The following is a 13,797-nucleotide window of genomic DNA, read 5'->3' as shown; positions in this document are numbered from 1 at the left end:
AGAATGCTTTCAAACAATACAGAATATCTTGTTGACTTTCTTTTACTCATTTCAGTGCATAATCAAAAAGGTAACTATACTCTAAATTTAATCACTGCACTATTTTACCTTCAAAATATATTGAAAAGTAGAGCATGAAAAAGCAGTTTTTGACTACTTTATATCAAGTATTAGAATAAATCTAGTTGCAGAATACATAGCCACAGACAGCAATCCTGTCCTATTTTTTAACCGTTTTACTCAACCTACACATAATTTGACATCCTAAAGATCACTAGATATCTTTGTACATCTTGTCTAGATCACCATGAACTGAGAAACAAGGAAAAAAACCAAACCCACCCTAAAACAAAATTTCTGAGTTAAAGATTTCATTCTTTATTTAGATTCTTGAATACTCAATATTCTCAGTATTAAATTCGCAAATCCTCAAAGCAATTATCTCAGTGCAGATGTCAGTTATTTAAAAGAATCATTCAGGAGAATTTACCTTCTCTATCATTAATCTCACCACACACTCAGAAAGGAGTCTGCCATATTTCATTTTTTATGGATTTCAGCAGGTATGAGAAACACAGGAGAACTGGGCAGCTATAAAGGAGAAGACTGAGGGAGAAAGTTCCACTCATTCCTTTTGAAATATGCTGCTTGGTGACCTGCTTTTGACACTCATGGACTAGAGTATGATTCAAATATGATGCTGACCTGACTACAAAAATACAAGTACATTTACAGATTTGAAAAGCTTTTTTGTTTTTACCAAGATCTGCATAGGAGAATAACTCTTTTGGCCTGTCAATGCCTCAATACTGGGAATGGGGCTGCTCCTGCAAGAAAGCTTGTGCTCAGGTTATCCTAGTACACCTGAACTGGTACAGGTGAAGGGAAGGCTCACTTTAACTGCAAGATTGCATTAGTAGCCAATTCCTGTATTTGCTCACTTTTAAGTCTTCAGCTACTGATTGGCTTGCTCTTGAAATAAAAACACTCCTGACCTAGACTGTGAAGCATTTGGTGACAGAAACACTTGAAATGCAATGAGCTGCTCTGCAGCAAAGACTAAGCCCTAACAGTGTTTCTTTTCTGTAAGGCATTTCTTGAAACACAGAATACTGACAAGCAACGTGTGGCATTCAGCACTTCCATCTCACTTCTTTCATTATCTATCAAGGAACTGCAATGTAATCCAAGTGCTGAGTCATTACAATCTTCTGTCATCAATCCCAACATCCTCCCCTACTGTTCAGTGAGGAGAGGATAAGCCATCCCCGTGGCTCTGTGCTAGGCAGGATGTGATGTTCCTTTGGCCAGAGAACACAATGGCCAGGGCACCCTCGGGGGTGGCCAGGTAGGGCCTCGACAGCCAGGGCCACCCCAGCACCCTGTCCAGGAGCTGCCAGGGGGAGGCACCAGGGCAGCCCCAGCATTGGGCAGCATCTCAGGAGACAGGCAGGGGTTGGGATGGGGCATGGGGCCAGGGCTGTGCCAATCTGGAGACTGGCCCTGCTACGGCATCGCTGCAGCAGGGGCTGACATGGGGTCCTGGGCAGGGCAGGTGGAGGCCCCAGGTGAGATAGGGCCATTAAAGCCTATTACTATACTCAGGACCAAGACACCTTCCAAGAATAACCCAGACTTCACAGTCCTAGAAAATCAATGTAGAGCTACACAACTGCTCCAAATACACTGCAAAAATACCATTTTTTCTCCTAAAGCACAGATGGGCAGAACTGCAAGTCCTTTGAAAAGGAAACAAAATGCTATGTTTACTCCTTGACTTAATCTTTTTTCTTGACTTACATGGTCTTTCTTTTGGAAAAAGTTTGCTTTGGAACATTTTCTATTATATAGGTTTCTGAAAAGAAATGCCTATGAAGGTCAACTTCAGATAGAACTGCTGAAATTATTTCGGACAGTCCCCACTGAGCTCTAACCCCAGTATTTCCTCAGCAGTAGGGCTTTAACAACACAAGTGGACAGCATATACTAAGTGGACATCCTACAACTACCTCTGGGAATCTCAGAAGGGATAGTGTTAAAACTGGTTCAGTAACACTGACAAAATGCAAGGTTAACATTCACCTTCTCTGTCCCACAGGTCAAAATATATTTCATCCAACCTCTTTCGGATTTAGCTGAATCCAGCTAATTTTCTACTGAGCGGTAGCAATCAACAGCAGAACCTTTTGTCATGTTCTGTAAGCTCAGTCAGGTTTTCCCAAAAACAGTTATGATACTATTGCAGACACCAGGCTGTCAGTTTTCATAACAAATAACTTCCCAATCTGACTATTTCCAAAAAGGAAACCAGTAAGTCTCTTATGTGGAACTCCGTTGAAAGAGGAGAACTAATAACTGCTTCCTGCAAACACCCAAAGCTTGAAAGGACAGAGTCATGAAAGAATATCTACCCAACAGGGCCAGATTAAAAACAAGATGACAGCCTTTCATGATGAGAGACATCAAGAACAGGTGAAAGAATGTAAAAAACTGCAGCCTGGACACCACATGTGATGTTGCTGACAATCACTACATGAATTATTTATTCCCTGTACCAGTCAGCTTGAGTGTCTGTTTCAAAAATATCACAGCAAATATGAAAGTTGAAACAAAACACTCTCGGCAACATATTTTTCTTATCAGCCGTTAGAAAACTATACAAAAAGAAGAGATTGTTACATTAATGAAAAGTGGATTATAGCATTTTAAACAACTATTTCATTTGAGGTGGAGGTATTTTCATTCACAGTAAACACAAGGCACTGTCACTATCACTTGTTTTCAATGGCCAGAAATCTGCTCTTTAAAATGCATAAATAAATCTCACCCAACACATGCAGAAGCATTCAAAAATAAGTCTGAACAAAACCAAGATTACTTTCAAAGGATCCCCTTGCTTTTATGCCTTCCAACCTTCTTCAGTGGGAAGTTGGGAATACCATTACAAAGCTGGAGCATTTTGTCTAAGCCAATGAAAAGCTATTAGCAGGAAGAATTACCAACCTGTTTCCATGTGAGACACCCTGTACCTACTCCCACCCCAGAAAACTTTCCCCAGTCTATTTCACAGTCACTACTTCACAGTCTGTACTTCCAAGACTTGTTCAGGTGTGCTTTTTCCAATTATGGTTTATTTTCAAAAATAACTATAAATAAAGTAAGATTTTATTAATATTAATCCATTTTATAAACATATAGGGGTTTTATGCATGCCAATCTACATTTGAAATTTTGATGTTCTAAATTCTAATAAATTTAGTTTCCAAAGATCACAGAAAAAAAAATTAAGACAGAGGGCTATTATTCAAATCACTGGGCTGAAGAAGGTGACTCTGCACATGATCCTCAGCCTGGTGAAGCTCTGAAGTCAAACCTCAAAAAATGAGGTAATAAAAGATGTAAGATGTACCTGTAAATGTATGTACAGGTAAGAGGTAATTGTACAGGTACAAAGAGTATTTCCTTTTCATCCCCTTCCACACTCAGCTCCTAGCCATATTCAAAGGCTAATTCCTTGGAGCCTGAAAAATTGACTCTATTCATATATTGGAGAAAAGATTTATAAGTTCTATAGTCTTGAAGCTCACGGTGATGAAAAAAATAGGGCAGCTTAATTCATCATCTATCTTCCTCTGTCCATTTTTAAAGAGACAAGTTTCAGTTTATGTCTCAATGTAAAACACAGTATGTTTTAGATCATTTGCCAAAGCAAGAGTTACAATGAAATGCTGCTGATTAATCAAATGGACTTAATCAAATGCTACTGAGCTGTCTGAGTAGCTGAAGAATACTCAAGAATCAATGAAGAACAGGATACCAATTTCAAAAAAAAGTTTTAAAGATAAAGTAATACATATAAAAGCATAGCATTTATATATTTGCTATGTATCTATATGTATTTAGCCTATAACACATACAGGCTAAATAACCAATGAAAGATTTCTTTCTTCTAGGTAGCAAGATTAGAGTACAGCATATACTAAAATTTTAAAAGCAAGATATTCTATTGTTGACCAACTATTTCTTTTCTACAGTGCACTTCATAAACTAAAGCTTTAGATACAAACCAAGATTAAAGGAAGATTATTTAAACTTTCTGCTTACTGATTCAAAACTCCATGTGTTTACATTACTCCCACACTATCTGTAACCACAGAATTCTGCTGATAAGATTACTCAACAGAAGACAGGCAAGAGAACCACATCTATCATGCACGAAATTAGAGAGAAAGGGAAAAAAAAAGACAGAGCTATCCTGACTGACTTGTGAATACCAAAAAAAAAAAAAAAAAAAAATAAGAGAAGGCAGTGGTAAAGCTCTGGCAAATAATCTTGGTGACCAGTGTGTATTTTCCTCTTATAAGCTCCCCTGTTGAATTCCAACTTCTTGCCTGAGAAGCTTTAAAACTCTGTAACACTTCTTTCTAGAAGAGTTAATCTTTCAGCAAACTGGATAATTGCTTTGTCTAAGCGATGACAAGCATCACATTTTTTAACAGTAATGGTTTTTCTCCCAGAATGGTGTACTACATGGGAAGGCATATATGTGCTGTCTTCTAAGATTCGTTATTTGCTTGTCCAGAGTGGGGAAAATGAAGTTCACAGTCAGGCTTTCAAGACTCCTGCAGCTATCCCTCAGCCACCCGGAAGTCTTCAACTCTTCTGGGTATTCAAAACATGGCAGAATACCACCTTTCTAAAACAAACCCCTTGTCTTTTCCTGATGTATGGGAAATACCTTTGGGTGACAAAAACTTTTGCTGTTCCCGTGCCACACAGTCACTCACCCTCAAATGAAGTTTACTAAGACAAGCCCAAGATCTGCCATTGCTCAGAAAGTGGCCTTCTTCTAACTCCGTACTACACGGGGCTGTGAGCACATTTCAGCTACCCTTCACCAAACCTCAGTGCACACAGTTGAGGATAGCTAGACAGACTGAATACAAAGTTTCTCCTTCCCCTTCTTTTTGTACTTCCCTAGTGGGATTCTTATCTGCTTGGAACAGGGAGTCTCTTTGAGTATATTTAGACAACAGCCATGCAGAAAACCTGAAAGAAAAGGGGACAGACTTTCTCCATAAACCTTTGGTGCAACAATTAAACAGATGACTCCTGCCGTTACAGAAAATCTATTCTAGCAAAAGACAATTATTTACCAAGGGAACACACAAGCACATAAAGCAGCTTGGGTTGAAGGTGGAAAGCTCAAGGAAAGTACAAAAGTGCTAGCAGCCTTTTATGGGGGAGGACTACCAATCTGGAAGCTTTCAAAACAGCAACATGGTTTAAGACAGTAGATCTTTTCCTCTTCTTTTTTTATTTTTTATTTCACCAGCCCAAATGCTCTTGTTTCTCCTTAAGCCTCACTTCCTATTTTAGCTCTTAACTCACAATTAACATCTGCAGACATGACACAGCAGAAATCACACCTCTGGTACACTGTGTACTTGTGGATGAATTTCTTTAAAATGTTCATTTTACCTTCAAGGGACAGTTGCTAATGCCATGCATTGTGACAAAATTTGATTCTTTGTACTACTTAGTTATTATTCTGCTACATTATATGCAGCTACAGAATAAAGCCCTATGTTTTATTTAATAGCACATCTAGACACATTCCTTAATTTCAGAGTACAGTAATGGTTTCAAGGCTGTCACAGGATAGAATTCTTTTCATTGAACTTGTAGAACTTAAGGCAGCCAAATTCAGCGCATGTACTTTAAAACAATGGGAAGTTTGAACTTACCTGGATTCAGTAAATATCACAAACTATCTTTCTTAATCTAACAGCAATTGTCATGTTGTATCCCACCAGCTCCAAAAAGAGAACTTAGCAGGTTCCCCACTTTCTTTCCTCTTGGATTAAAGCTAGCAGGCCTTACCTTTAGCTGCTGTTCTCCCCATGGTAACACTTCTGTGATCTCCCCTCTCACAATAAAAAGGCTGAAGTTGAAAGACCAGTTAATTCTTCCTTTCAGCACAACAGTTTCCTGTGGAGCAGTAATACAAGAAGTTAGGGGGGAGGTTGTTGTTGGTGTTTGGGTTTTCTTTTTTTTGGAAAGGATGATTTTTTTTTTTGTATGGGTGTATAATTATCTTTCTGGTTTTAAATTGCAAATGTTTTACAAACTATCTGTAGGAGAGTAGTGTGCAAACAACAGTTATATAAAAGTAACAAGGGTACCAAATGCAAACTTTCATTTCATTGTTTTAGATAGTTCATTGTCTAATGATTTGCATCTTCTGTGAACTTCTAATACAAAGAAAGATATAAAACATGCTTTATTCCTGTTTCTCCCCAACAAACACTACTGAAAAATGGAATACTCTTTATGTATAACCTACTCATCCTACCTCACTTGCACAGAGTTAAACAATCATCAACTTAAATAGCTTTGAGTAAAACACATTATCTCGCACAACTACAGTTGAAGAGGGAACAAAACAGTAATGTAAAAAATCTGCACAAAGGCCTAAGTGCTCACTGATACCCTTGCCCTATGATTTGTAACAGACTTGTAACTGCACTGAGAACTGTTAAGGAAATGCTAACTGCAGATAAAAGCAATGAGACACATTCTTGTAGGGTTTTGGAAACTGGACCAGACAGATTGGTTAAACTAGTGTAAAACAGCAAAAACATTCTTTTTTGTGCGTGTTACTGTGACTTTCTACTCCAGTATCTAGTATTTAGAACTTTGACTGTGTTCAAGTCAAACTCATTTCAAACATTTAGCCTTGAAGCAACAAAGCCAGGAAGTTTATTATCCTTCTCCATTAACTTTTCAAGTAATAACGGGTAAATAGATTGAAATTTCTGAATTATGTCCTTAGATAATTTCCTTTCAAGGAATTTCCATGAGGTTTAAAGCTGACATCAAAAATTTGAGGAGTTTTTTAAATTTAAATATATGCACACTTTTTCCACAATTAATTTTGTCAAAGGTAACATTTTTAGAAGCCACATCTTTCCACTGTGACATAAAAGAAGTAACAGTAGAAAAGCAGGTTATCTGCTTGGAATTTCTTGACTTTTCTACTCACGTGCTAAAATAAAATACACATATATATCACATATAAAAAGAGAAGCATCATACAGCTATTTTCCTGGAACTGTAACACTTTACTGGAGCTTCAAGAAACTTACACACTATGGTGATGGACTGCATGATGAAAACTTTATACTGTGCAAGGTCCATGGCTAAAGCTAATTAAATGGGTTTTTTTAAATGCCAGTGACTGATGAATTCATTTAATGTGTGTGTTGTCTGTGAACAAGCCAGACAGTTATTACAAAAATTCAAGACTGAGACTTGAAAGGAGTTATAAATAAAACTGAATAGTACCATAAAATAAGCAGGTTTTGCTACACAATAGCATTCATAGCATAAGTGATCATCAGGATTAAGAATAGAAATCCTTTTAAGCCATCAAATAAATTTGAAATACTTGATACTTTCATAGACTCCCCCAAAAATTCAAAGCTTTTCCACTGCAAGTAATAAATCATGGAAGGTGATGCAGAGTCAAAGTAACTGTTTTTACAGATTACTTTAAAACAGCGAATGGTTTTTATCTTTTTGTTCCAAGTACCAGATTGCACTTGGTGCAGTAATAAAGATTCCAACCCTGTAGTGATAGTCATCAAGTTTAGCACAACCAGAGCGTCTGTGAGAACATAAAAAGGATTCCAGCTTTTCATTAGCTTGTGTTGTACCAGATAGGCTGTTTTACAGCATGCCCACCAGCCTGTTAAAAATATAAGACAACTGAAAGTTCTGAAAGAGCTGTTTGAAATGAGGCAAGCCCAACTGCAGGAACACAATATATTACTGTTTCGAATAGGTGCTACTTAAAACTCAGTTACACCTAAGTACTCAATTTAGAGCTGCTATTAAATTAGCTCATTGATTGTGCTGTTTGTCACAGAAAACATCCAAGAACGGTATTTTTGAGCCTCTATCCACCACTACATGTTGCTGAACCACAGCAAAATTAAAGCCAGTTACCTTCAAAACAGGGCAGTGTCAACCTGAAACAAAGTGTAACTTCTTCTGCAGGGGCAGACGTAGAACTACTTTCCATCGCCTCACATACTTAAGTGGCAAACTGTGAGCAAGGCAGTTACGTCTTTTGCTAACCAAAAGAGTCCCTTATGTTCCACTCACCATCACCAGCCTGGCTCAACCCACAGCACACCCCCAATAGAAGAGAAGAAAACCACCAGCAAATACAAGGGAAACACCTCCAGGGGACATTCTGGCAAAATTATGGAGCAAGAAAAGAGCTCAACGCATTCTTGTAGATGCACCTTGCCAAATCAAGCTGAGTGAGAACAATGGGGTTAAGAAATTAATCGAGCAGCTTCTAAAAATGAAGGCAAAAATGAAACAAACAAGGTCAGGAATATAAGAACAAAGAAAGAAATGCAATGGCAAGGCTGAAGTGCAATGGCCTTAGAGTGCACAAAACAGCAGAATGAAAACCAAAGTTATAAAACCTGAGCTGAGCACAGTGGTTGTCAGTCACAGATAGAAAATGACCAAGCTATTTAAGAGACTGTACAGAATCCAGTGAGAAACCATTTGCTGTAAGCTAAGGAAAAAGCAAGGAGAAAAAAAAGTCCACAAACCTAGGATAATATTGGATTAATCATCAAAATATCTTCAATCCAAAGAGCATTCAAAGGATATCCTCACTCAAGAGTATTATTTACATCACTTACATCTCAATTCATTCTGTAAACTGAGCTTTAGTCTTTCTCCGATTAACGTCCCTTACATCAGTCACTTTTTAAAAAAATCAGATGGAAAGCACATATCTGCCTTTAATTCCTTACTGAAGTTTTTACTGTTAATCTCCAAATCACTTCTACTAGCTACCTTCCACTGTGCAAGTCCTTTGTCAGAAAGTATTATATTAGTAGACAAGCCTAAGCCTTCACCCTCTCTGCACTGCTTGTATTTAATATTAAGTGTCAGAAAACAGGATGGAAAATATTTTTCCTGCCTAAATTTGCTCTCTTTATTTTGAAAGAATTACTCACAGGACATGTATTGCTGCATTTCAAAGCAGGTAGTACTCTACAGAAAATGTCAAAATCGCTCTGTTTTGCCTGCCATGCACCTCCATTATCCTTTTCACTGTTAGCCAGGCACTCAAAAAAATTCATGCACATCTGGGGCTTCCCAATGCAAGTTTATCTTGACAGCATGCCTGCTCACACAAACACACACCAGAATTACGAAGATAAACATAACATTTAAAAAATGCCTAAGGAAAGAGGAGATTGTGGATTCAGTCTGCACAAAAAAAGATTACAATTTTTCTGTCAATGACTCTGCATTTAAGGCAGGACAAGAGACAGCAATTTTAAAGCCTGTTTGCTTTTTTGACCCCACCACTGGTACAAATGCAGTAACTCAGATGTTACCATTGGCATCCTGACAGCTAGGACAGTCATCACTGGGAAATCTCTGCTGCATAAGGACTGAGGCTATTCTTTTACACAGATACACTGACTGCACTGAGGAGAAATCTAACAAAACATCCTCTTTGCAGCATCGACTAAGTTCTTAATTTTAGTTTGAAATAAAGGCAGATGTTTTTCAGGCTTTGTATGAACAAGGAGTTATATTTCCCCCTTTTTTTCCTCTACGATCACTTCCAGATTAAAATTCCATATGCAAGGGGGAAAAACAATTAAACACAGTTTGAACAACAAAACCAGTTATAGACAGAAAATAGGTACAGAGTAAGCTAAGAAATACTTTCCCCTGGCAATTCTTTCAATTGTACAAGATTTGCGTTGCTTTCACCACCAGCATTCACGCGCTGTTACCTTTAGAAACACACAAGACATCAGCTACAACTGCTGGCCATGCTTTCATCACTCCTCTCCTCCTTCTTGCTGTTTGTTACTGCCAGTGCTGCAAAGAGCACTTCAAGGACCTGTGCAGCTTCCTCCATGGACACACATTCCAGCAGCCATAGTTCCCACTCCAGATTCCACACATGGGGAACGTGTACCTACAGGCACCAGTTGCTTCCCAAACAAGTAAGACTTAACTGTGTTACTTCAAAGCTATCCTTCATTAATCTGGAATATCTTTTCCTTAAACCTAATAATCTACTCATCTGTTGTCCCTTAAATAAAAACCCTACTTCATACCACTTTCAAAAGTCTTTAAGGGGCTGAAAAGAGACAAACAAAGAGAGTAAAACTTAAAAGGAGTTTTTTAATAAAATACAATACTTCCAAATTTGCAACACTTAAAAATACTTCCCAGCAAACTCCGTAGCATATAGATTCATCTAGTATACTTGAAGACAACAGCATACTTCTTTATTTCTGTAATAGAGATAATCAATTTACCTCTTTGTGCATCACTGTGTGGCATCACTATGGAAAAGTGAGATCTCAAAGGCTAAAGGAAGAAAAATTACACGAATGTATGAGAACTTTAGAAAATGTAGCAAAAGCTCTGTATTAGTAGACTCTGTATTGTTTAGCATTACACATATATGACTTCAAACCAAAATATAAAAAATCAGATTTATGCACACAAATATATAATCAGTCGGTGTTCTGACATGAAATTTGATCTAAGTTGGAATCCCTTTTAGTTCACATTCTTTGTATTAAAAAAACAAAAAAGTTAAATTCTTTCAAAGAAAAGAAATTAAACTTCCACATTTCTATACAGCTGAACTTCTAATAAACTGATATATCTGAACACCTCCTCTAGTCACTAAAAGCAGAGCTAGGACAGACAGACTTTTGTCAAATTTACAGGCTTTGAAACCAGCAAATATTAACTAGCCATACATACCATTACAATAACTAAGCTTGAGTATTTTTTAGGTTGTTAAAGAAAGCGAGTGGGTACTTAGTGCTTTACAAATGTATTTTTGTAATGTCATTTGCTTCAACATCAAGAAGAAATTTTCTGCACTTGCAAAAGTGCTCAGAGAGTCACCAGCACTGTACTTCTCACTATTTATGAAGTGATTAGCATAAACAAACTTTTAAGCTGTCAGCAGTAAAATATTGCCTGTAAATGTTCTGCTCTCTCTCCAGGTAAGTTTACGACCTGCTTTAGAATATGAGCAACTGTAATTACAGTAAGTCATACATTTCAAGACTACAAAAATCTCTCTAAACTCTCAAACCCTATTAAGTTTGCTATTCACTACAGAGTAAGGCACTGCATATTTTAAAAAGAAACACTAACAAGGTTTAGACCACAGATCTGTCCCAAAAAAATTCTGAAACAAGAAATAATACTTATTTATAAGAACATCAGAGAGGTAAGGTCTCCAAATTAAACAGTACAGCTTGTATTAACACACAACAGAAACAATTTATGTCATGTAGATTTAACATTTACTAAATTGACAGTCATTTTAAAAATTGCAGTTTAGAGCTGCTCTATGGCTACCAGCAAAAAATGAAAAAGCTTTTCTCCTCCTTCCCTCCCTCCCCATCCTGCTTTAAAAGTCAGAAGATGTGGGGTTGTAAAAACCTGAAAAAGGAAATGGTATGTGTGAAGTCAGCAGTTCAGCAAAGGGGCTGACTGGCCATTAACAGCTTTAAATATTCTTAAAATGCCAGTCTTCCCACATGAAAGGGTATTTAATGTTATATTCAAATAAATAAAAAAATACAGCTTACATTTCTATCTTAAGCAGAACTGCCAGTTTCAGTAGTTTACTAGTATATATTTACAGCAGCACAAGATTTTGACAATTTGTTTAAGCATTTGTTGAATTCAGCACACTGAAACCTCTGGGCTGTTTTCCGCTTCCCCCTTCAAGCCTGGAGTACTCTTCCTGAAAACATTCATCATCATTATTCAACCTGGTTTTGTCCAAATACCTAACTCAATTCTTTTTCATAAAGCAAATTAATTAAATTATGAAAAAAAAACCAAACATTATTAGCACTAGGAGCTACATACCTGCACAAAATTCTCTCTACACTCAAATACATCTCTGTCTTCAGCTCAGCCTCTCTTGACACAGAAGAGAGGTCTTGAACTATTTGTTCTGCAAGGTACTGAGCATGCTTACAGCACACTGTAAATACAGCAGGTAAGGGAGAAAATAAATCGCTGTTGCAAACATAGCAAGAGATGCTCAGATGCTAAAGAACCCTATACATCTTTTCTGAACTTGTCTTTAGCAGACAAGAAGCAGCACAAACAACACCACCAGCAGCAGTCAGAGTATGTATGTATAAGGGAACAATGGGAAAAAAAGACAAACAGAGGCCCAAAGCAGAAAGGGGATTTTTCACCCTTTTAGGCAATTTTGGCTTCCTCCCTTCTACACTGCCTTCGAACTAGAAATGGACTGTGAAAGCTTGGTTCAAATATGATCCAACAGAGCTCTATCCACACAGCACATAGTAAGCAAATTCATCCCTGCGATCCAAATTTTCTACTCACAACAGAGTATCCAGAGACACACACTTTTAGTATGATGAAGAAATATACAGAAGTCAAATAGCATGCACAATTTATTTTTTTTCATTGAAGGCATGGAGAGCGCCTTGGGACATTTCTGTATAGGATCTGACTGCTGCCAGCACCCCAGATGAAGTTATCTTGTTTCAGAACAACGTATTTTTCTCCCCTCACTTGTACGCAATGCCAGCAGCAACATACTTCTGCTACCATCCTCTTCCAGTGCATAATATACCTGTTTCTCTCTCCCACTTGAGAATCCAAACAACATAATGCTGGCTGGGACTCCCTGTCACTGTATATTAACAAAGACACAATTTGCCTCACCACATTTTTCTGCTGCTGCAACACTCCTGCTTCATATCATGGAATAACTACACTGATCCTATGCACTGGAGCCCAGTCAGAGAACAAAACCAAACCAACCAGAACTAAAAACCCTTAAGCAATTTCCTGATTGCTCCCCTGTCGAGACAATGTTTCTGCAGGAAGAAAACCCCAGAGCGCTGCTTGCAGTTTCCAGGCACACGCACTCGCTCACCTGTTGCTAGCGTTGATAGCTGTGCTCTCTGCCCAATTCAAAAAGTCCCCTTACACAACGGATCTTTGTGCACATGCCACCAAAAGTATTTGTCCATCTATTTGGACAAACATTATCAGTGAATCACAGAATATCAAGGTCCAACTGCTGTCCCTGCACAGGACACCCCCAAGAATGTGCTATTCCAAAGGACCATTCAGTGCTGCTAGACATTTCTGCAGTTAACAAAGCACTAACAGGTCATAAAAGACATGACAACTCCTGCATGCTCAAAGGACTAGACAGCTGCAAATACTCTGCTGTACTATTCACTTCACTCTTCAAAAATGCAATAAGACAATACCTCAAAGTGTCAGGAATATTTGCAGCAAATCCGTCTCTCCCCATTTTCTAGGACAACTTTCCAGTTGTATTGTATTAAAATACAATCCAGTTGTCCAGTTGTATTAAAAAAACCCAACCCACAGGTGAAGCAAGCAGTAATAGGACAACCTCCCCCACCTCTTCCTCAGCATGACTGCTTATCTGTCACTGGTCATATGTGGCTCCAGCCCATATGACAGAGGCAGAGCATCTCCCTTTCTGCTGTTTCTGGAGATCATGTTTCTGAAGGCAATCCCCCCCTCCTCTCTCCTCCACCCAGTGCCTACACCATTGAGCACTAAGGAATATTCAGACTAGGTAGTATTTTCTTACAACAAGCTGAAAAATAATTACATGCTATTTTCAGTGTTTTCCATCTAACTATAACACTGCTTATTTTGAGATTAAAACCAGCTCATATCATC

At 38.0% G+C, this 13,797-nt stretch overlaps 1 protein-coding gene across 7 annotated transcripts in view; it reads right to left on the bottom strand.

Annotated features, from left to right (window-relative positions):
• Positions 1-13,797, bottom strand: part of SCML2 (Scm polycomb group protein like 2) — a 71,096-nt gene that overhangs the window by 51,647 nt on the left and 5,652 nt on the right. For 5 of the 7 annotated variants that reach the window (XM_085051230.1, XM_085051255.1, XM_085051264.1 and 2 more), the window contains exon 2: positions 5,884-5,991. In XM_085051230.1, coding sequence (XP_084907356.1) covers positions 5,884-5,905 — 22 coding nt within the window. In that variant the 5' untranslated portion in view covers positions 5,906-5,991. Of the gene's footprint in view, positions 1-5,883; positions 5,992-10,376; positions 10,410-13,797 lie in introns of those variants that run through there. The other 2 variants (XM_085051245.1, XM_085051279.1) reach the window with 2 other exon arrangements.

This window comes from Lichenostomus cassidix, chromosome 1 (assembly GCF_008360975.1).
Source record: "Lichenostomus cassidix isolate B80296 chromosome 1, HeHo_3.0, whole genome shotgun sequence".
Lineage (NCBI taxonomy): Eukaryota > Metazoa > Chordata > Aves > Passeriformes > Meliphagidae > Lichenostomus > Lichenostomus cassidix.
Note: the sequence above shows the minus strand (reverse complement) of the source record. Positions and strands in the feature narration are given on the sequence as shown.